Source organism: Pempheris klunzingeri, chromosome 4 (assembly GCF_042242105.1).
Source record: "Pempheris klunzingeri isolate RE-2024b chromosome 4, fPemKlu1.hap1, whole genome shotgun sequence".
In the NCBI taxonomy this organism is placed as follows: Eukaryota; Metazoa; Chordata; class Actinopteri; order Acropomatiformes; family Pempheridae; genus Pempheris; species Pempheris klunzingeri.
The window spans coordinates 6,299,494-6,324,249 of record NC_092015.1 but is presented as its reverse complement, the minus strand read 5'-3'; the positions used below and the strand labels follow the sequence as shown (position 1 = coordinate 6,324,249).

At 42.0% G+C, this 24,756-nt stretch overlaps 1 protein-coding gene across 1 annotated transcript; it reads left to right on the top strand.

The window, feature by feature from the left end:
* Positions 1 to 4,719: 4,719 nt before the first annotated feature.
* On the top strand, positions 4,720 to 22,895 carry mtus2b (microtubule associated tumor suppressor candidate 2b). Its single transcript, XM_070829341.1, has 14 exons — positions 4,720 to 6,567; positions 7,141 to 7,333; positions 7,825 to 8,040; positions 12,237 to 12,386; positions 14,357 to 14,458; positions 15,313 to 15,509; positions 20,308 to 20,374; positions 20,941 to 21,155; positions 21,258 to 21,363; positions 21,456 to 21,529; positions 21,622 to 21,720; positions 21,837 to 21,956; positions 22,218 to 22,318; positions 22,688 to 22,895. Exons 1-14 carry the CDS (start codon positions 4,720 to 4,722, stop codon positions 22,893 to 22,895), a joined length of 3,696 nt encoding a protein of 1,231 aa, XP_070685442.1.
* The last annotated feature ends 1,861 nt before the right edge of the window (positions 22,896 to 24,756 follow it).

Genomic DNA, 24,756 nt, shown 5'->3' with positions numbered 1-24,756 from the left:
CTCACTGTCGAGCTCTTCTCCCGCGGATCACCTGAGTCTCCCCGGTAAGGACCACCATTACACACGGCGGCTGTTTTCTGTCTCTCCCTCTCAACCTCAACCTCAGACCAGCGGCAGTGATCATTGGATTTATTGGCACCGCTGCATCTGCTGGACAGACTGCGGTTCACCCTGTTGTTGCTGGGGTTTGTGCTCCCCCCGTTATTTCCAAAGTCATTGGCTATTTGTTTCCAGAGGTGCAAATGCTGATGCATACAGGTTGGCTGAATAAAAGGTAACCTCGCTATAGGTGGGCTCACAATCACCTCAGTGTGTGTGTGTGTGTGTGTAGGGGGCTCAGACCTTGGATTATATGTTGTTTCACCTCTACTGTATTTCTCTATATGTTTAATTTTTCAGTGTCTTTCATTATAGCCACCAAGCCTCCTGGTTTCTTCCTGCTCATGCACTTTATATTTAGAAACTGTGAAATGAGGAACAAGGCAGCATGAGCTGAGTGAGTAAACATCAGTAATAGTGAAGTGACAGATTCGTGCTGGTGTGCGTTGAGTGACCACAGTTATCCAAAAGGCCTGGTTCTGTTACGTAATGTAAGATGTGACTGTGAAGGACCACCAAGGCCTCGCTCATGTACTGGTGAAAGCTTGGTGATTTTAAGGTGCTGAATTTTGCATATTTGTGCATTTAGATGGGAGAAATATACATTCATATGTCACATTTTGTTTCCCGGCATGGATGTAGCTCCTGCACCCAGTGTGCCTTCGTTTGAAGGACTTAGCGACACAGTTTTGCTGCTGTTCCTGTTTGCTTAAGTCACAACAACAGAAGATCTTCTACTAGCTTTGGTTGGTTACACAAAGAAGTCAAAGCCACTGAAGCATTAAAATGGGAGGGAGTCCTACGCCTCCATTTTCATTCATTCTCAATATTTTATGAGGATTCCAGTTTAAGCATCAAGTGAAGCTTGGTGGACAAATGAAGGCCTGTGAGCCATGCTCTGCTTCAGATATTTCACTGGGAAAAACAAGGTGTTTGAGCACACACACGCACAGGCACTCGCGCAGGGATGCACAGATTTCATAAGAGGCCCCAATGAAGGTCCCGCCATCATGCTGCATATCAGGAGGCAGGTGGCGGGGTGAGTTACTGAACAATGGGGGGATGGGAAAACATGCTCAGGGAAGCATGTTGTTGGGGTGAGCATGAATTTTCTCAATCTGCCTCGAGCCTTGATGGTGTCACCACAGGAACATTATCAGCTGTTGCAGCAGCAGGAACGTAAATTAAAACGAAAAAAGAATAAAGGGATGGAAGCGACAGGGGCAATAAACCGAGCACACCGGCAGCTTGCATGTACAGTAAAACAGTACGCGCCCTGTAGGTGGAAATTGCAATTGGGGGGGGGGGATAAAGGAAGTGAAGAATATCACTTCAGTCACTCAGGGTACATGTGCTTCACTTTTTCAGTCAGTTAGACTTGCAGCATTCTGCCCTTTCATGCCCGGACTGTGACGCTCAGCTCTCCAGAGATTTGCGAAGAGAAAAGAGGTTGAAATAGATTAAAATGTCTAATTATCTCAGCGTGAAGCAGAAAATAATCAAATCCTTAGTAAGAACAGTGCGAACTTAACTCACAAAAGTAGAGCAGGTAGAGAAAAAGAGATTTAGGTGTATTTTTTGTAGATTTCTTAAAGCAAACAATGGAGCTTTTTGCAGTTTTCTTACATGCTAGCATTAGTTAAAGTTCAGTGGTATGTGCAATGTCCCGCAGTTGTTTATTGGCTCTTTTGACGGCACAAAAACTCAGTTTTAGACTTCCAAGCTAGTGATCCATATCCATCATGTCACCCTCTTTCTGGTGAGTGCCATATGGTGCACAGTACTGCTGTGTCTGCATTGCACTGATTTGAAGTTGGAAATCAATTTATGGGTCGAGAAGCAATCATTGCTGCAGCAGAAACAATCTTGTTATAAGATTGCGGCCTCTATCTTGAAACAAGACTTCATTTATTCAATTTGTCATCTGTCGTCATACTCGTCTGGCTGGCAACATGCTACATGTAAGAGTCTATACCTGAACTTCATTGGTTGTTTGAGGGAATTTGTAGCTTTATGTGATTGAACAGCGATACAGTAACTGTACAGTACCATGACAGATCTGTTAGGGAGGCAGGGGAAGAGGCAGGTGTAAGGGTATCTGATTCATTGGTCTCTGTTCTGCAGTGCAGGTGCTGAGACAGCACTTAATGTAGTCCGTGTTAGCCTGTACTTCAAACACACACTCAAAGACACCTCTGTCTTTGGACCGTCTTTGCATTTTGAAATCCAGAGATTCCAAAAGGAAGAAAACACAGTGTCATAGCCAATAGTATTTCTCCTCTGTTTTCTAAACATGCAGCAAACTGTATTATCACACAACAGCAGAGTTTTATTTTCATAAGAAGGGAAATGAGATGCTGGTTCCTGCTGTGTAAGTGAATTTATTAGGACATAGCCGGGGAGCAAAGAGATGAGATGGAACAGTAGTCAGTCAGGTCTGACGTTAATCGGCTGATGAGTCTAATAAGGACAAACAGAGAACAGTTTAGCTTTGCTTTTGCTCCAAAAAGTTTTTGTTTTGCTCTGACCTGATGACGCCCCTTTTAGTGACAAGTACCACTGCACTTACCGTCTGTTGCTGGGACTTGTAAATGAGTATGCGGCCACAAAAACTAGTGCCTTTTTTCTAACAGTCGAGATTAACTGTGTGGAAAAAATTATAATGAGATCTAGTGACAATTTGTGGTACCTAGCACAGCTGAATAATGGTAAATATGTGGTGAGGTAGCAACTTAATTTGCAGGTGCTTTTGTGACAGGGGTCCGCGCAGGAAATAGGTCAACAGCAGATGCGCCTGATTCTGTGCATTTGGCTGAAGACATGAAGGGGAACAGCAGTGATGGAGTACCACTGAGTTCTTCCCATTTACAGTACAGGCCTAAACAGAGACCCTAAATATCAGAACAAACCCATACACCCACTGGCTGCTAATAATCACTGGATTGTCATAACAGTTATTAAATACAGCCCTTTAAACAATAAAGAGGGGCTAGACTGTGGAACCATGTGCACACAAACCTTAAATTCACAGTCTGATGCTTGATAAGTTCCACTGTAACGATCTCAGCAGGGCAAGTCAGTCCCACATGGCACTGATATATTTTTTCCATCCTTGGAGTCCGTATAGTTTTGTCTTTAACAAGTTCCTCATGACTTCTGGTGTGCAGAGATCACTTGATTTGGGTGCGTTCTGTTTGCCGAGGTCCTGTCACATATATTCCTACATGTAAACACCAACAGTGTGAACCCATTCATAGCTAATGTAGGAACAAACAGACTTAGCCGCTACCTGTTTTCCTCACAGCGCAACATGCTGTCATTATGCTACAGCCACACTGCTCCTCTGCAAAAATAACAAAAAGATGCTGCTTCTCATTTCAAATAGTGGAGCGCTGTTGTATCATTATTAACTGTTGCCTATATGTTCTGGGATTGGTAATGTGTCATGCATTTACAGTGTTATAATGGAGCACTAAGCAATGATGCAGAGATAATATGTGAGGAATGACAGAAAATGACAGTTGCTGCAGAATGTAAAGGACCTTGTCACAGTAAAGTTGCTTGTGTTGTCAGTTTTAAGGAGACAATACAGACAAAAGACAAAACTAAATCCAAAAACTTAAGGCTTAATGTAACATCTTCAATGTAACATTGGTTCTCTCCATGTTACTGACAGACATGGGTAGAGACAAATTAATATAATGTCCATGTATTTTGCCTGCAAGAGCAAAATTAATTCTGTTGAGACTATTCTAGCACATTTAATTCAAATATTCATGCTCATCCAACTCTACAAATATTTTTCCTAAATAAGCCAGATCAATGTTGCTGCAAGATAATAAGTCATTCCTGGCTTTATGTTAAACTTTGTAACCTCTTGTTAAAGTCAGTTTAAATGTATATGGAATTTCTTTATGACCCTAGAGACTAACAGTCTCTAGTTTGCAGTCTTTTTATCTTGTCCTCATGGTAAATTATGTTGTTTTTACCAAAATAATATTCTGGTAAAATCGGAGAATCACATTCAGATCGGCGAAAATGTCCTATAATATTTCCAGTGATCTGAAATAGTCTATATAGTATATTATTTTACTAGTTAACAATTCTGTTACATTGTGTAAAATGCACCTCAGATTAGTAAGGAACCATTAAAATTTAATGTCCAGATTAAATTTTCTTTTAAAAATCAATTCAGTTCATTTAGGGCTCCCAAGCAACAAATAAACCTGATCATTGCATATTTCATGCCTGACAGAAAAATCACTTCATCAGTTTCTAGTGATGTACTGTACTAGTGTTTACTTCATTCCAGTGACTTTTATAAGAGCTTACACCTGTCAAGTCATCTGTCATTTTGTTGATCTTTTCATTTGTTGTGTTGTGTTTCTATACAGGTTGAGGACCCCCCAGATGTCATGTAGATGCATCTTCCAAATTAGGCGTGATATTCAGCATTGTGATGACTGTCATACAGGAAAGAAATGTGAAAATCAATTCTAGGCTCCTGCTGTGCCACTAAGACTCTTTGATGGGTAGACAGAGTTTTTCATGATTGATACCATGGATGATTGATTTTTGAGGTGCTCTTGAGGGCGCTGTAAACTCAGAGCTGTTTTCAAAATGTGCGAGCGAGGAGAATCCTTTGGTGAGGGGGAGTTAAGGAATAACAACCAGCCGGGTGGTGTGCTGGCTGATGGTGATGCCAACGCTAATGAAATCCGGACAGAGGATGGAGGGAGGACAGGTGACACCAGCACACTGTCGGGGCTGATGACTGAAACAGCTGACCAGGACAAAGTCATCATCTGGGGTACAGACTCCCAGTGTGATGACCCCGAGCTGGCTGAGTTTGAGATGCTGGAGTGCCAGGAGCTGGAGGCCTACCTGGTTGATGAAGGAGAGGACTTTGTCGGGCTTGCAGACCGAAAGGAGCCTCAAGAACATCCCTCACCGTGCAGCAAAGCCACAGTTGAACGGGCAACGGATAATAAGGGCAGGGAAGAGAGAAAATCCATTGTGCTGGGTGCTAGTGACCAGGAATCCAGTGCCTCTCATGTCTCTGAGAGCAGAGAGGCATCCAGAACTGAGCTAAGCTCAGAAACTGATGTTTTTGTGTCCTGTCTGTCCACCATTTCAAGCATGGACACTGCTATGGACACTGCTGGCAGGACCCAGACGACAGACTCCTGGAACATTGCCTCTGGCCCTTACTCAACCATCTCAGAAGACATGACTCTGGTTTCCCAGACATGCAAAACCGCCAATGACAGAAGCAAGGCCACTCAAAGAGCTGAACATCCTCCCCTCTCCTCTGGAAAAAGCACAATACCCCGGAAAGATGTGGACATGAATTTGAATTCAACAGTTCAATCAGAGGTTGTGGTATCACAGGCACAAGTCAGCAGTGGAGTTGTTTCATGTAAGGATGTCATTGATGAGCACAGGAAGAATAATAACCAGAGCAATAAAGCGGGGAATACCATTTCAGAGCAAGATTGTGATCGAGGGAGAAGTACTGAGCACAAGGGTTTACCCACAACAAACAAATCGCATGAAGAGAGCAAGACTAAAATGGATAAAAGCACACAAGCTGATGACGCCCCTGATGTGAACTGCAGCCCTCAAAAAACAGGTACCAAAGGGACTCAGTCATCAATTGAATCCAAAGCCATAAAGAAAGCAGGATCTTTTGATAACACATTGAAAAAACAAAACTCTTTTGACAAGAGTTTTAAAAAGCAGCCATCGTTTGAGAATACTTTAAAGAAGCAGCTCTCCTTTGATAACACCTTAAAAAAGCAGGGCTCTTTTGAGAACACCATCACCTCCGGCTCTTCAAGCCTGGAGAGGAGGAAGCCATGGGGAAGCCCTGGTCGACCAGCAACTCCCACTTCCCCCAAAACTACCTCCTGTTCACCCAAGAGACGACCGCCTGGTTCTCCAGCCAAGGTCCAGGGCATCAGGGCAGTGAGCTTGGAGCGCAGCGACTTCCCTCAGAGAGGTTTAAGTCAAACGGTCAAACCTCCATGTAAGACAAGTTTGAGCAGTGGCATCCCCAAACCTGTCATGCATCAGCAGAAAGATCCAGAACCCAGGAGGTCCTCTCCTCCCCAGAAGCCTAAAAATGTCCGACCAAAAATTATCACTTATGTTCGAAAGAATCCTCAAGCAAAACCACAAGCAACAGATGCTGCACCTGAAGCCTCTGCACTCCCGCTAAGGTCTTCTTACTCCAGCCCACCAGCTCATAAAGATCTAAAGGTTGGTCCTCAACCTAAATCTGCACCGGTGCTATGTTCCTCCAACCTGCTGTTTGACAAATATCGACAGGAGATGCAGAAGGCGGGGTACTATCCTCCAGGCATGGCTGTGGCTGGAATGAAACCTCCAAGCAGCACCATCCCTCAAAGGCTGAGTGGGAAGTCGGACAGTTTTCATGAGGACGTGCCTGAGAAATATCTCCAAGAGGTGAGAAATTGACTTTTGATTTGATAGATGACACAACTGCATGACACAATCACAACTGTGGTTAGTTGGTTGAAGCTAAATATGTGCAGTAACATGCTATTAATTGACAAAATATCTGAGTGATGCGAATGTTTTAACCCCTCAATGCAAGAGGGGAAATGATCACCTATACTGAAATCTCCATGTTTCAACCCTTGAAACATTAACATAGTTAAATTTTGCTCAGTTTCTGACTGCATGTGCCTTTTTGCAAAGTAAAAATACAAGAAAAACAACACTTCAGTCATGGCCAGCCCAAACAGCAGAAGACTGAAACAGTTGTTTTAAGTTATGTGATGCAGCTTTTGTCTGTGACAGAGTGCTCTTTGCTGTTGCAGCCTCGCTTTGTGATTTAGGATCACAAAAAACGAGTATATCAATATATGAAACTGCAATGCCTGATGTAGTTACAAGTGAAAGGATCTAGTTCATCATTGCACTTCATACCAAAGCTATATTATATCTCATTACCCATCAGTTTGAATATTTGTTGTGATGGCACTGATTGACTGTGTGGGTAATGTCCGTCACCAGCACATTTCCCAAGAAGGAGGCAGTGTCTACCGCTCACCCCGAGCTCTGAGGCCACAGCTGGGGTTAGGGGCAGTCACCAGGCAGCCTGTGGCCAAGACTAGAGTTCAGCAGGCAGGTCAAAGGTCAGCCCCGACCCCAGGCCATCCTGCTCAGGCAGCCGGAGCGTCCACTCAAGGCTACCTGGACCCTGCAGGTGAGATTGCGATCTGCTGGCATAATCTGTTCTTAAGAAGAGGAAAATAAGATGCTATTTGCACATCCCATCTCCTTGTTGTTGAGCTGCAGAGAAGTTATCTTCTTCAGCTTTCTGAATGATTTACCAATTTTGTTTTCCTGAGGCTTGGCTTTTGGAACCCAAACTCTTTGAAGTGCAAAGCATTTGACAGCAATGTAATTCATGCATCCTCCAGCTTGCACTGCATATATTTCTACCTAAGTCATGGTCTAGACAGCTTCCACGTATGTTCTCTTATTCATGTGCACTTCTGTTTTCGTCTAAATGTGTCATCTTTATAGCTGCATGAGATTACTGATGGCGACATGAATCCTCTTTTTTCTAACTTTTACATTATTTATTTGTAAGTTTGGCATTAGAATGTAATATTAAAACAGAGAGTTTGGTCTCTATCTCAATAAGTCTTTGAGAGTCACCCACTGCTACTGTAATATTCCATGTTTTGCTAGGAGAGCAAAAGAGGTCAGGAGAAAGAGGCCCAGATATCGCCCCCAAGAGTCTCCTGCTCAAACCAGGCCAGTCTGGTCTCCGTCCTCCAGGCTTCTCCGCCCTGCCTGCTGCCCGTCTGGCAGCCTTTGGCTTCGTCCGGAGCTCCAGTGTCTCCTCTGTGTCCAGCAGCCAGTCTAACGACAGCAGCCACAGTGATCCCTGCCGACCTTCTCAGCGTGAGTCGTGCCCTCTCCGCACATTTCATATGACTTGAAGGATCACACAGTTTTTACTACTTTAGCTTAAAATGTGTGGCTGGAAAGAGTCGCAGACAAAAGTGTTCTCACCCATCAGACACACAGCACTGTGTCTGATTAAAGGAATATTCCACATTTATGTTTTATCTTATCTACATCCCCTCATTAGTTCACTAGTAGTCGTTGCTGCGCCTGCTATCCTCAGTTACTATAGTAACAGCCACTCACTTCCTTTCATTTTTCATTCATTTATCAGAAGTAGGCACTGAAAGCTGCTGCACTACAGGGGCTTTGATGAAGTCACTCTCTACTACTACTGCAATACTAATACTGCAGCATTTTATCTGGATCGGATCGTGGCGCTGCGTCCAAAGGCTCCCTACAGCCTTCATTCAGTGAAATCAAAGATGTTATAATTAAGTGGACAAGCTGATTATCTCCAAAAGAGATAAAAGAAATGAGTCAGACCAAGCTGAGAAGATGGTGGTGGTGATCATAAGGAAAACATTTCCAGAATATAAACAATGCATATATGTTCTGTTCCAGCATGAAGCTACTGCAGATTAATTTATTCACAGTGCTGACTCAAGCTAACCATTGTCTAAAAATGCTTACATATACTGTAAAAGAAAATTACATTTTTCCCTCCTGCATTTTCACATTCATCCCATGATCCTGTTTGAGTCACTGCACTGAATCAATCTTTGGCAGATTTCACCTTAAGGTACAGGTACAATCATTTCAAAATCAATTATTTTAATGTTGTACATTTTGCTTTTTTGTACTTTGAGATTGGTCTGTATGCACAGGCAAAAGTGTTTCTGTGGCATCTGTACTTGCCGTGCTGATTGGCAGATATGATGATGGGTTAATGCTGTACCCGCTAAAGTGTCACCACATTTGCTGCAGACAGCTGACTGCTGCCGTTCCCTGCGCACCACTTTTACTGTCATATTCCGACCTGCTGGATTGAGATTCCTTAAACTGCTGGTGCAGTCAGGGTCCACGGGCTGGACAGAAAAAAGAAAACAGCTGTTGTCTCATGCAGGGTGCCCCCCTCCCCTCCACAGCCTCAACCGCAGTAACTGCTTCACATGTCAGCAGCAGTCTCTTCTTCCCTATTTATAATCTCTGAGATGAAAAAGTGGCGCCGGAGCCTGCAGTGAGTGTCAGAAAAGAGAGAGTCAGGGTGTGGTATGACAAGATAATATGTGAAGCTGTACCCTGTAGACACCGCTGACCATCTTCCTTCTTGCCTGTGGATCTCATCTTCAAACTTTCATTACAGCCATAATGGTCTTTTCTTAGACTCCTAAAAGGCTCCAATGTACACTTTACTGGGTTATTTTGTACCATTTTTAACATTGATTCTTCAGAAAACAACCACAGCTCAAGATGATAACCTGCAGTCATGTAAGTTTGACCTAGTTCCTCTTTGCCATTGTTGTGTCTGTTTGCGTCTGTGGAGCTGTTGTTAATTTGTAAGATAATTGCGGACTGTGTTCCTTTCAGCAATAAAAAAGTGAATAGATGGGTGTCTACCAGATAGTATGTTTGGGAGTAGCTCAGACAGTATATACTTGATTGGCAGCTTGCATGGCAGTGTTTCACTTCAGGCTGTTGGCTCAGACAGCACTGCTCTATTAGTATGCCACCATATGCCTCAATTACAGCCACATTCACCGGGGATGCACTCCAGCAAAATGTTGTGTCTGGGAGTGAGCACATCCTCTTGGAGAGTGGAGGATCCTGTAATGAACATCAGGACGCTGGTGACACATAGAATTCATCTGTCCAGTTAGCTCAGTGGGAGCCTGTGTGTTTGGAGCTGCACTGTGTTTGTCAGTTGCGTCCAGAGCACCTAGATGTTTAAATCCCCGAAGGCATTTTGAAATATTCTGTGCACTAGTATGTATAAGAAGAAAAGAATAATTTAAGTTTATCAGGCAAAAATATGAATTGTTTCCTGATTCTCAAATTTGAGGATTTTCTGCCTTCTATAATAATAAAATAAATATTTTTGGATTTTGATCAAGCAATTTGAAAATCTCCTTGATCCCTATTTTCTGACATTTTAAAGCGACGGTATAGCGACTAGTTACTATATACTTTATAATCCAACTCTGTACCAGTTTCAAGTGAGAGTTCATAACAGTTGAAGCAGCACAAATCTCTGTGGCATGTTATGAATATTAAGCTTCTTTCCCTGTGGATCACTCCCGTCCCTGTCATGTCCTGCAGGAAAAGCACCAGACTCAAATGTCTTCAAAGTCTGTTTGACACTCTGGTAAATAAATCGGCCCTTTGTTTTTTAGTGTGTCTTTGCAAGAGGAGATCTGAAAACCTGCCTCGTGTTTTTCTTCCCAGACCATTTAAACAGAGCGCACATTGGTATTCTACCACAATCTCATCAAGCATCACAGGTTTATTTCTGTTGTTTCCAACTGGATTATATTTTAAAAAATTGTATCAAACTGATCTGACAAAAAGAAATGTATGTATTTTCAATATTTGCATCACACAGGCCAGACGGCTTAACTGAGAGAGGTAAATTAGACCATTCAGAGAATTATTGATACATAGAAGATATGAGAGTACATTCAGTACATATAATGAAGATAAGAAAGATGCTTGTATGTAATATACCTAACCTGTCTGTTCTCACTTCTTGTGAATTAGTCACCAGCAGAGAGTAGAGTCCTTCCTGCTTCTTGCTAGTGTAACACTGATCAGAGGATGCTTACAGCAGGGGATGGATTTGTACTGTACACGCAGGCTAGAAACAAGCATTTAACAGTGTGAGTCAGCCTCCAGCCGTCTCCCTCAGCCAATCCGCTTCTTGGCTTATGCTCCATTTCAGCAAGATGCCTTTGGAAGGAAAAAAAAAAACAAAAAGAAGAAAAAAAGCATCTGCTGACTCCCAGGTGAATTCAGACTGCAGTGAGGAGAGCTACAGTGATCCCACTGGAGGTTTCACACAGACCCTGGGCATTTGGACAACAAAAGTGACTGAATGTTCTCTCTATAGTCAGAATTTGTCGTGCTATTAACAGTAATTTTGTGAGCTTATTGTTTCATCTGTGATTTGCGGCTCCTTGAACCATCTAACTTACTCATTTTCAAATTAGCATAATGCTATTTTTTAATTCAAGGGCACAAACGTGTCCCTCCTCCCTCTTTGAGAGTGCTGACTTTGCCTGTAGGTGCAGCATGTGTCAGCACCGCTATTGATTGAGGGGCTGAATATTTCATGATTAGTAATTGGAGATATCCGGTTTGCAACACTTGTCTTGCACTGACACAGTAAACCTAAATGCTGAATAGCTAATATATAGTACTGGAATCTAGAGACAGAATTACATCAAACAAAACAACAATGACAACGTATCACAACAGTGAGGATCTTCCCATTTGGAGGGAGGGAATGTTTGTTCTTGGTGATGTTTTTCTGTTGGATTACTTCTACAGCCTCAGTTTGTCTTTGAATCAAAGCCTTTCATAGCCACAGAAAGCTCGAGGCGTAATAACAGCTGTTATGAATAATTAAGATGTTTGCAGTATTCTGCTTTTTTTTTGCTAGTCTTGGTGAATTTCTTCAGCTCAGAAAAAATACCCTCCAAGGAAAGATAGTGCTACTGTTGATACTTGAGCCTAAAAATACAAAAGAAACACAACATGGTATTTCCTCACTGAAGGATCCCACCATCTGTTGAAGCATCCAGTGATCCTTTATGGGTCAGCGATAGATGATTTACAGCAGTTTCAGTGAAAATCGAGTAAGGTGGTGTTTTTACAGTGCATGTTTCAGATCTACGTCCACATTCACAGAAATATATTTATGCGCTGATTGAGCTCTAAATCTCACAAGAAATCCAAAAAAATGTTAAAACATTTACTAATGAAAGCTCTCATCTCTCAGGGTTTGGTTTCTTTTTCCTCACAATACCAAACTAAATTGGAGCTAAATCATCATAAACAAGACAATAAACAAGATCCAATATGAAACCCTGTGATCCCATGTTCGAAAAAGCGTGACAAATATCAAAATTTTTATTCGCAACAGGAAAAAGGACACTTGTTCATACATCCCTGTAAAACGTAACCTTTCAAAAAAAAAAATGTTAACAATCACTGACTGCAATTTTCTGTTCTGTGAAAATCTTCCCGCTCTGTAGATCCCGGCAGCAGCAACGATGACACACTGCTCACCAAAGCCACAGCACCCCCCAGTGAAGCCTCCCATCATGCTCAGAGCCGGTCTCAGCCTCCCAACGCCCCCAGCCTCCAGCGCCGCAGTCTGCCCCCACAGCGCTGCTCCCCGCTCGGTACGTCCCCGAAACACTCAACCGGTGGAAGCAAGCACATGTGTGCATGTGAATGTGGTGTCGGAGCTATCTCCAGAGATAACATACGTACTGTATATCCCAGCTCAAGGTTGCTCTGTCTGGTGATCACATGACCGCTGAGATTGGATGTGTGAGCGTGTTCCAGCAAAAGTGTTAGAGGGAGGTGGCAGCTTAGCGTTGGAATGTGCCTGGACATTGCTGTCAGCACTCAAACTCATGTCAAAGTCACTGTCGCCTTCAATTCGCATGCAGGAATTCATTCCTACGTCAGTGGAAACTTACTGAAGCTGTCATTCTCTCATTGGTTAATGGAGCAGAAAGAGTTACCCAGCAGGGTAGTTTATACTTGCTGGTGTACTGTGTGTAAATAGACCTTTATTCTGTATGAGGCTTTCTAAAAATGTCATACATGATCTAAAATTAGACTCCAACACTGATGGCCAGGCAGAAGTAGGGGTTTTTAGTGCCAGACTTGCTTCAGGTAATTCATGCACATATGGGATGTTTGGGGTTGCATGAGTTTAAATACTTGGATGACATCTCACCTTTCTCACCAGGGTGTAAAATGTAAATTGAAAAAGGAAAGAAAGGTCCCTTAAATGGTAATCTGTGTAAACATTTTGAGATTTCGGTCTCAAAGATTCTGTCAGGGCATTTTTCCATGTTTGTTTGTTTGAGAAGCAGAATCAGAGCCATCAGTGTAACACACAGTTGCCTGTTTTAGGCACCTTCCAACGGAATTAATAGCTCGTCTGCTCCCTCTCTGCATTTATATTTAATAAGTTTGTTTTCTTATGTTGTCCTTCAGCACAGGAAATTACCCTACCAACAAAAACAAATAACAGCTCTGAAACTGAGCAACAATGAGCGTGAAGCTGAGCTGGAAACTATTTTATTATTCTTTCATTTTCTTCTTTTTTTCACAGTTATTTTATTGGTGTAAAGACATCTCTGCACAAAATGCCTTTACAGTGATGAAGACTGTATAGCACTATGATTGAATGTGCCCCTTGACAGTTCCTAAATGTCCACTGTTCATCTCATTCTCCCTGCAGGGGATCTAATTTAGGATTTGAAGAAAAAAGGAATACAGACTGAAAATAATTAAACTCAAAACTGAGTCCTCCTGTAATCTATCAACTATTGCCCAGTATTGCATCACAGCAGGGATACAGCACCACATACTGTATACACTCTTCTCTACTGATGTAGATGTCTTTGTTAGTTGCTGCACCTTGTGGCCTGTATTGGCATCTTTGCAGTGACTGTGGAGAATCAGTGTCGCCTAGTGGCCACAGATTGTACTTGTGACAGAACCTGTGTGAACAAGTGAAGCAGCGACTCCAGCTAGTGGCCAGTGTACCACACTGTATCTGATCGGCTCAGTAAAGTTACAAAACCACAGTGTCTCATCTTGTCCTGTGTCGTTTTAACATTGTGAGGGGAAGCCAAAAACAACTGTCCACGACATCAAAAATAAAATGACTAACTCGCTGACTTTAAATACTCCATCATAAGTAAATGTCGCACACTTAAATATAAGCACCGAAGTATAATCAGCACAATGTATCAAAAAGTACTCATTATACAAAAGGAATCATGTTCTTTTATTATTATATTATTGATAAATGTTGTGGCACGTTGAGATGAAAATAATTGTATCTACTTTGCATACATGTACCATAGGTTATAGAAATAGATCCTAATTTATAATCTCATATATGCTGTATGCAAAGTAGCTTGTTACCCTGATTTTCGAATAAAGTGAATGAGTGAGAAATAACAATATTGTCCTCATGGACACAGTGCAGTAGAAATATAAAGTAAGTGATGTACAAGTACTAATAAGTAATGATAATAAAAATGTTAAGTAATGTTAATGTGAGGGTATTTCCCGTGTTTCAAACGTGTGCATTATAAAACATTTTAGCGTTTTTCTTTTCACACAGCCTCCAGGAGAGAGATGCAGAAGGACGTCATGGAGGCTGTGATTCCACCAAAGGCCTCTCCTAAAAGATTTGCAGTGGTTTCGCCCAAGCCCCAGTCCCCTGGTGAGTCTCACATGCCACATTACAGCCTGTGTGTGTGTGTGTGTGCATACGTGTAAACAGATCCGTTTTACCTCTGATATTGTGTGTTTGGTATGTTCTGGAGTGGCACAAAGAAAGATGGCAGTCAATAGTGCAAAACCTTCAGCTTCTACTGTATCTTTAAAATGCACAGTCTGTCTATCTCCCCCTCTCTCTCTCCCCGCCTCATTACAAGACCCATGGCAGCCTGCCGTTGTCATGGCAACAAGCTACACTAGCTGAAATGCTAGGACGGCTGCTTTGGTAGCAATTCTGCTGGGTCAGATTACCGCAACACGTCAGCATTTTGTCCTTCTCTCAGAGACCAGACAGACAGAATAAGACATAGTTAGAGTTCCAGTACAGGTGAAAAAATGTTGACACTGCACACATGTTTACAGACGAGAGAGGAAATTGATGCTGATTGGTCTGAGCAGGGAGCAACAGTAAGTTGGAGGGACTATTTTTCCATGTGGGTGGATATAAACCACTTAGGTCCCAAACAACCAACAATGTACGTTTATAAGATGAGAGAAAGAACAAATGTAACTAAATGGTCACCAAGGAGTGAAATAGTTTAAATATATTTAATAATTTTAATAATAATTTAATAATTTTCAAGTTGCTGTCAGTCCAAAACATGTCACATTAGTCTTCCTGTTGGTAATGTTTGTGTTTTCTCCTCTCTACTTATTTTTACTGCTTATATACACTTTGTAAATTGTTCACATTCTTATTTGCTGTCGATTTTCACTTCAAAAACATATAATTCAATCTTTTATAGGTGAAAACCTTTCAGTTTATTATGCTCATTCTTCTGCTGTCTGTTTCTGTAGTTCATGGGCGGACAGCAGCTGTTCATGGTGCTGTTAGGACTGACAGGGCCCAGGAGCTGGACCGGGCTCTGATCCAGCAGCTGCGGGAACGCTGTGAGCAGCAGGCCCTGCAGCTACAGAGCCTTCAGACCCAGTTAAAGCAGGCCTCCCTCTGTCTGGACGTTTTCAGCATCACTACCCAGCACTTCTCTGACAAGGTAGGATACAGCAGAGCTCAGGGGCAGCACGCAGCGGGGTTGACTTGGTCTTTCCTCCGAGACTCTTGTGCCTTAAGATTTGTTTAAGGATGCTCTGGTATGTAAGATTGCATTCCTAAGGTGTCAGGAATGAGCCTGAAGGATCTCCTGGCCTTAATTTGTGACTTAGCTCATGGCTGTAATGAATTTGATCTTTTTTTGCATTAAAAGATTGTTTTACAATAAAGTACGTAAGGGCTGCTTTGAAAATGTATTCAATGACATAACTTGATAAGTGAATCTAACATTCACAACGATGGAGTGTGATGGAGCCAGTTGGTTTTCACGCCACACTGAAAGAGAAAGATTTGTCCAATAATGAGAGAGAACGCTTTGAAAATATGTAGAACATAAAAAAACAGCAGTACAGTCTTTATACATAGTTAGAATATACGGTTTATATGTAATTGTCATGCAAACTAGAAGTGGGATAATGGAAGTTGCATCTTTTGCAGAAATCAAAAGCTTGGATTGTGGTTAATCTTGCTATTGATTCATTTTGCAGCCATCCTCTGGGCTAATAAACACAGGCCCGCTGTTAAGAGCTACAAAGGGAAAGCTGTTGCATGTGTCAGAATGCAGCTATAAAGTGCACAAATGACACCTGCAGCATCTGGCTTTTGTTGTCAGCATTTCTTTGTTCACAAAGCCAGTCACTTGCTTTAATATCAGAGTGTTGTGGCTTTTTGAATATGTTTGGAGTAACTCTGAAGCAGCAAGATATGTCTGTAAAACTGTGGGGAAGTACTGAGGATGTTCAAACGTTTTCCTAGTAGTTTAAACAGATGGAATGGTATGTGATGCAGTATGGCTTTTTATATATTCAAGTGACATTCATTAGCTGTGTGGCGTTTCATGTTGAGTCCGTCCTACAACTGCTGGCTGGATTGGTTGGATTCAATGGGATCTAAACACATTTAGTGTTTATTTCAAATAGTTGTATTGATGTGCTTCATGTTCTCTTGTTGTGTAAGATAATCACGGCCAATGGTGTTAAATCTCCTGCATACACCTTCTGATGAAACGCACTGTGTCCTGCATCTTAAACCTGGATTAAGCACTTGTGTCTTGCCCTTTCCTGGTCTTCTGCTTACATTTCATCCATTTCCCAGCCCCACCCATGGGTTCTGCTCTTCAGTGGGAGATGATTAATGAGATTAGAGCTGCCCGCCTCTGCCTGGCTATGCTCTTAGTGAGACTGATTGTCAGACACTGGCAGAATACCCAGTAAGGTCTGATAGGTGGAAAACATAGAAATATATCAGTAGATATAGGTGTAAGTGTAACAAGGTGATAGAAGCCATCTTTTAATATTCCTTAAATTTGGTTTTCAATCACTAATTATGACAAAAAGGCAGTTAAAGTGATTTTCACCTGCGAACTACAGGTGAACTTAATAGCCCGTCTTGTTCGCTCATAAATTCCTGTCCATGTTTATTGGAATACAGCACCAACACAGCACACTGTAATCTAGCACCACTTTGTTGATTAATGGTCAAACATGTGTCTGTTCTGGACTTTAAGATGTATCCGAGCAGTGACAACATGTGCTGATGAGGTTTTTGAAGGTTTAATGTATGTCTGAGACTGGCTGAAGAAAAAGAGAAAAGACTGCTGTTCTTTTGCATAAACACCACCAGATTCAATGTATTCTGATTTTTTTGCATGAAACTTTGCATCCAAAGCTGCAACGTGGACATCATATCCTCAGTCAGAACTATCTAGAATAAATTATTCACTATTATGCATGTGTGTTTTCTGTATGTGTTGAAATGCCTGCATGTTGCTTTTTCCCCTGAGCTCAGTAACAGAGCAAATAATTGGCCACTTATTGATCATCTCCCTCCCCCATCTTCTCCTGCTCCACTCTTTTTTTTTTTTTTTGATGCAAAAGACTGTTCGCGTGTGTTTCTCCCTGCCATGTGTGTCTTACTGTGATACGGGGCGTGTTGGTGGGGGTTTAAGGGGAGGGCAGGCAGGCAGAGCTGGGCTGGGCTGGCAGTCTTTGTTCCAGCAGGGATAGACGCCGGTCGCAAACCAGGAAACGAGGTGAGGCTCCGGTCTTCCCATCTCTCCTCCCCTCTCCTTCCATCGCCTGGTTCCCTCCCCCTCTGTCTCTCTTTCTGTATCTTCCTGGCACTTGCATCTGTCACTGTTGCCTCCCGAGTCGGCTCAGCGATGCTGCTGTCTGCTAGCCTAGTATGGGCCTTTGCTGCTGTAGGCTCCATTTCCTCCCTCTGCGCTGTCTGGACCGAACGGTAAAGGCAGCATCTTCTGCAGGCAGCAGTCTTGTTTCAGCAGTGAGGATTCCTGTATATTTGTGGTTGTGCGCATGTGTGTTTAGTGGGGGAGGGGGTGGGATGGGGTGCACCTGGGGGGGTCTGTTTATATGAACATTAAATTCAGTCGATTCCTAGGTCATAGCTGGTGGAGAGAGTGTAAAGCTGTGCATGATTATGCTGAGTCAAAGCAGGCTTGTCTGTCGCACTGTCCCTCTTTCTGTTCTCTCTCAGATTGCAGGGACATTACATAACATGATATTGCTGCTGTGCTAAACTCTTACCCATGTCTTTCTGTTTTACTGTGTACATGTTTAGTCCTTCAAGCTGGTGTTGAAAGTGCTCCTATGAAGTGAGGCATGTAATCACCCAGATCATGTTCTGTTGCTGAATTTCTCCTCTACAGTAAAATTCATGCTGTCGTTGCAGCCTCATGTATGTTTGAATCTGAATCTCTTGAGGACAAAAAGTCTAAACAGAGCAGCAGCTGCACATTGTTGGAAGGTTTTTATGGTCCCACTGAAACTGGACTGATTACAATGGTGCAGACTTTGGAGAGATTAATGAACTCATTACAGTGTCTTCTGGAGAACGAGCACTCTTACTATAAAAATGATTCTTTTCCAGGAGGTAAAATGTACAGTGCTGAAATGTCAGTCAATTCACAGACAGAGAAAAATAATCCATCAATTGTGATGTTTCAGGGAAAAATACTGAACATTAGCTTTTTCCAGCCACTCTTTTGTCTGTCTTATGTCATTGCAAGTGTAATTGTGGACTGTTGGTCAAACCTGATCTCTGGTTAGATGCGATGACCATTTTTTTTACGTTCACATTCACGACCATGATCATTGAATCACTAAAAATAAGCACCAGTGTAATCGATAGCAGAAACAACCATTAGCTCCAGCCCTAGACATGGATTAAGTTGCCTTGGTGAGGGTTGAATGTCTGATGGGAAAATTAGAATGCATGTCACATAACTCCCCTGGAGATCTAAGTAGGGGGGCGTTAGGCCAGGACAGGGGGAAATGATGTGTAGGAGCAGAGGTGGAGCTGATGAGTGAGGAATGAAAAAAAGCTGCTGCCCATCCTTCATCCTTCATGAGGTCACAGCAGTCTCTCCCTGATGACTGCATGGTCCAAGTATAACCTCTTAGAGGGTGACATCATTACTGTTGAGACATACTGTGTACCGTCTCATGCATATTTCACCTACTGCTCTCTGTCCCTCTCATTCTTTGTTTCTCGTAAGCATTGCTTTGTGGTCCCCGACTTATCTCCGAGCAACAGCGTGCTTAGCTGTCTTACAGCATGTTTAGAGTTGTGATCAATTGTCTTTTAGTTGTCTGGTTTGTCTTCCTCTGTGAGTAAGATTTGCTCTTAGATGGCACATCATGGGGAGTCCCCCGTGGATACCAGAGAGGGCCTTTGGAAATTCTGCACAGGATGACTTACTCATTGCACAATTTATCACAAATGTAATAGTTGATTCTGACAGGCTGCCATCACGCATTTGCTGCAGCTCAATGTAGGACCTTCAGCTATTATTATCCATATTGAACTAGATGATACACAGATGTCAAATAGTAATGCTGCAGAGAAAGTAATGCGTATGTTTGTCTATGAAGAACAAAGATGATACAGACTACGTTGCTCCTCGTGTTTCTTGATCAGTGGTTCCACAGTAGTTAATGGTCTAATAAGTTGTCGCTAGAGTTTTAATTATCATGTTTATCAGTGAATTGTTGCCTCAGCCAGTCTCATGCCGGTGTGCCGCAACATGAGAAGTTTTATCGAAAATAGCGGTGTTTAGTTTGGTAAAGATACAAAATGGTTTGTGGTCGTTCAAAACACATTATAACTGTGCTGTTCACAGTCAGAATGAAAGGTTGTCAGGCTGCTTTATTGCATGTCATCAAACATTTTGATCTATAATCGTCTAATAGGTATGTGCCTGCTAACATTTCTAAACCTTTCAAAACATCTACAGTATAATCTTCTCTCCTCTTCATCTTTCTCTGGTTTTTCCTATAATTGATCGTTAAAATACATGGATTAGTGTGCAGCAGTGTTACCTAAAAAACTTAAACTCAGAAAAGCATTTTCCTCCTTGATATAAATAGTGTAGACAAACTATTAGAAACACCTGTCAGAATAATGGAATACAGTCAACAGCACCCCAAACTACAGCCTCCAAAACAACTCTAAAGTTGAATCAACACCTTTCTTAAATGGCATTATGAGGTTATAGCTGTTGTATTAGACTGGCAACTGACTGTACACATCAATATAAAAAGTGCTCTTATTAATTTTGTCATTAATTTTAATCCTATCACCCAGTCCTGTGTCAATTCGACTCTTCGGCAGCTTAAGGTGCCAAAACTGTCTCGTTCATTGCAAGGCTTACAGGTGCTGTGGGTGTTTCAAAACCATTTGTACATTTCAGAGGTGTTCACTGCTGTGTGTTTGCATTTCAGAGTGAGAGTGCCATTGTGAAGGAGAGGGAACTGTCCCTGGAGCTCGCCAGAATCAGGGATGAAGTGGGTAAGTGGGATACAGCGTGACAGACATGGCACTCCAGGGAAGAGAGAGCAGTGAGTCACCCGCTGCTTACTGCATATCATGTATTATACAGCGTATAGACTCTGCAAAACTGCTGCTCACCTAGTAGACATGTATTAAGGCTCAGTCCTTATTACAGGGCCTGGGTTCAAATCCAGCCCAGCCCTTTGCTGTACGTCATACCTTCTCTCTTCCCCCCTATTTTCTTGTCTCTCTACTGTCCTATCCAAAAATGCAGAAATGCAAAGTAAATCTTAAAAATTCTTTTTTTTTCAAACAATGAATACTGTTGAAAGTTTTTTATCAGTAATGGGCAAAAAAAAACACAGTAAAAACATATAAAGTTGCTCAATTTACAGTCCAGCACTGTTTATTGTATTGTTTATGTATTGTTTTATTATTTAACAAAAAGAGCTTTAACACCCAGACTTGTACAATATCAACAAAAAATAGGTTCTTTTTGAAACAAAGTTGCCTCTTTGGTATTTAGTACCTGAGCTAAATTTGAATTTAGTGAAACAAACTACAGCCCTAATGTTGTGTCCCAGCTTTCAGTGTTGCACACTGGGAGAAACTGCAGCAGGAGAAGGAGGAACTGGCGCGTCGCTTTGAGGCTGAGCTGCAGGGATTGCGGGCTCAGCAGCAGAGGGAGCTGGGAGCGCTGGAGGAGCGGCTGAAGGCGCGGCACGTGGCTGAGGCAAAGAGCCTGAGAGCCCAACAGCAAGGCGAGCTGGAGGAGCTCCGACTCGAACAGCAACAGCAGGTGTGGATATAAGCTTGGACTTTTGTTTGTGGTTCTCTACGCATTTTAAAATTGCATTTAAATATTTCAACGGTAAAAAGTTCTTTTTGTGCCTGGCCCCAGATTGAGGAGATGAGTGAGAGCCACGAGGCTTCCTTGATGGAGATGGAGACGGCTCACAATGACACACTGGCCACTCTGCAGGAGGAGCATGCCAGAACCGTGAAGAGTAAGCACCCCATTTAAAACCTGTTGCTCTCCTGTACTGACTCACTGTACCGCAGGTCAACAACAATTATAATATGTTATTTCTTGTGCCAGATCTGAAGATGGCCCATGAACAGCAGACAAAGTCCCTGGAGGAAGAGTTTGAAAAGATCAGACTCTCGCTGCAGGTGAAAGGTTTTTACATTTTTAAGATACATGATACCATACATGTTGTAGTTATTGTCAGTGTTTAAAACATGAATGCCTGTCTGGTCACCAGGATCAGGTGGACACGCTGACGTTTCAGAATCGTAGCCTCAGAGACAGAGCCAAGCGTTTTGAAGAAGCCCTGCGCAGGAGCACGGATGAGCAGATAGTGGTAACAGCTACACAACACACTACAGGACATTTAGTTGACTGCTTTGGTGACAGTAGCTGGATATAACCTGAGACTTTGCTCATTGGTTTTCACTAATGTTATCTGCTGTTGACCAGGATGCTTTGGCCCCATATAAACACATTGAGGAGGATCTGAAGAGTCTGAAAGACGTTCTGGAGATGAAGAATCAACAAATTCATCAACAGGATCTGAAAATCTCAGAACTGGAGAAAATAGTAGGCTTCAAATTTCTGCTTCTGATTAGGAACAAAGGAAAAGTGGTGCTTGTTTCAAGCTGATTTGTGATTTTGGGTAAGCTAATGTCAGCATAAGATGGAGGACCCACGCACCCCCAGTGACAAATGTCCCCTTGTAAACCCATATCATTTATCATATTACCCGTTTAACTTAAAAAAATTTTTTTTTTTTTTTATATATATATATATACATCATTTGAAGAATTTAATGTTGTGCACATTTTCTCCTGTGTTTTTGAGCAGGCTGAAAAGAACGTGTACCTGGAGGAGAGAGTGCAAGTGTTACAGCAGCAGAACGAGGACCTGAAGGAAAGAATAGACAAGAATCTGGCTGTTTCCAGGTCAGAGAAGTTTCAGTGCATGTTAGTGCATGTAGATTTAAAACCTAGGGACATGGGTAACATTAGAAGAAGATGATGACATATTTAATTCTGTGGGCAAAATTCATCATCTTATTATAAAAATATATGCCTGTATAGTATAGTATAGTATAGTATAGTCCCAATATCAACGGTCAAGGGTTACACTGGTTGTGTACAGGGAGAACAACTGGAACATATCCAACTGTTTAATCTAAGGAATAAGGAATAAGAATAGGAATTAGGAATTATAGCAACGACCTTGCAGCTGGACTTTTCAGACCTCTGCCTTTGAAAGGAATGCAGCACTAGTACATGATATTTATGTTTTGACTGTCGCTCTTCTTTCAGGCAACTCTCCGAGGAGAATGCCAACCTGCAAGTGAACGTGGAGAAAGAGAGCAATGAGAAGAAGCGTCTGAGTCGCACTAATGAGGAACTGCTGTGGCGTCTTCAGACCGGCGAGCTTAGCCCTCGCATGTCCCCCAGCTGCTCCCCCATCCATCGACCCTCCTCCGGACCAGGCTCCCCCGCCCGTCCGCACTCCTACCATCAATGACACTCTCAACTGAAGCTCTTTTATCAAACGCTTTCTTTTATCTAGCGTCGGAAGCCCTAGTTTTTTTTAGTCTTTGAATGTTCCGCTCAATTAAAAGGGTAGGATTTTAAACCATGTAGATGGACAGACACAGATTTGTCCCTTGGGATGTCACCCATGTGATGCATTTCCAAAGGCCAATTCCTGGAATTTTAATCTCTGACCTAACGAATTGTATTGATGATCGTTCCTCTTATTGTTCAAAGGGGAATTCTCTGCCGTCCTCTTTTTCTATTCTACCTGAACGCCCCACAAACCAGACGTGCTGTGATTCTGCAGTAGATGAAAGACCTGGTCGTTGTAGACTTCAGAGAGCAGGATCAGAGTCACATGCCTCATTTCCATGTTCTCGCCTCCATCTACATCACCACCTTCTCATCCAGCGCTCTCAGGACGATGGATGTACGAGACATAGCAAGCATCAAAAGTGCAACAGCGAACCCAAGAAGCGCCTTTGTCGTCCATTCTCTCCCACCAGCAACGTCTATCAAGGCACAGGCACTACTTTAAAGCAAAATCAAAGCCTACCTACAGTAAGTTACTCTCAAAGTGTGGATTCCTCTCTGGGGCATGTTTACCTTTTCATGCTGAAATCTTTCATATATCAGGTGTGTATGAATGACTACTTAGCCATCTAACCTCAGCCATCCATCTTACTTTCTCGTTAAAGAACAATCAACATTGACCCGTACTGATTCACATCTCAACTCATGAATCCATTGAACTGCCAACACAGTGTAACTATACTATATTGATTATATTTGTAAGAAAACTGTACATGTATTGCTCTCTTTAAAGCATGTTCTGTCTTCCAGTTATGATGAATTTTATTTTAGGATTACCTACAGTGTTACCATATGGAGCAGAAGGGTGAAGGGGCAACACCTCTTAAAAAATGAAAAACAGAGGAGGATTTATTCAAACGAAACCAAGAAATAAATCACCGTGCTATACATTTAAAACTAATTTCATTAACTTTTTTTGTGAGATGATGCCCCTCACCTTCAGTGGGATTAAGAAAATATGAGAATGTCCTACAAGAAAAAGTGTAGGCTCTGTAGGAACCACCAAAGAGGAAATCATGAAACACAACAGTTCATCATGTACTGTAGCTGTCGTATGTCTGAAGTTAAGTGCTGCAGAATCAGCCGTTACCGGTGCGGACATTGCAGTTCTCGTCATAATGTGTTGACCTGAACACATGTCAATCCAACATCTGATTATTATGTTGCATTCGTACAGTTTAGCATACGTTCTCTTTAAGTGTACCTTATCATCGCTACTGCAGCTGACTCGAATTTTTGCAATTTTCTCCATTGCTGATTATTTTCTCTGTGTTTGGAAATTCACAGAAACACAGAAACCCATTGGGAGCAGATGTGATGGAAAAAAACCTATAATGGCTTCCAATATTTCATTCTACATTTGTAGCTCCAATTGACTTTTGGCCAAATGTCTGTTGAGATGAAAAATCCTAAATTTATTAACATTGTCAGAACTTAACAAAAAAACAAAACAAAATTAGCAAGAAAATCATGAAAATCTGCGAGTTGTTACCTCATTTCTCACTTTAGAGAATAATCTCAGGTCTTGAGAAGAATCGAGTCAAAGAGAAGAAACTGCCATAACTTTTTTTTTTGTATTTATTGTTCTTTTTTTTTTTTTTTTTTTAATACTTTTGCTCATGTTTGCATAATCTATCCGCTCAACTGTCTGTCTGTGTTTTGCAAGATACCCTTTGTATGTAATTTGGATGTACAGAATATGTAGAACTATTTTAAAGAGTGTAGTGCAGTCAGCATTGAAGAAATATTGCTTTATT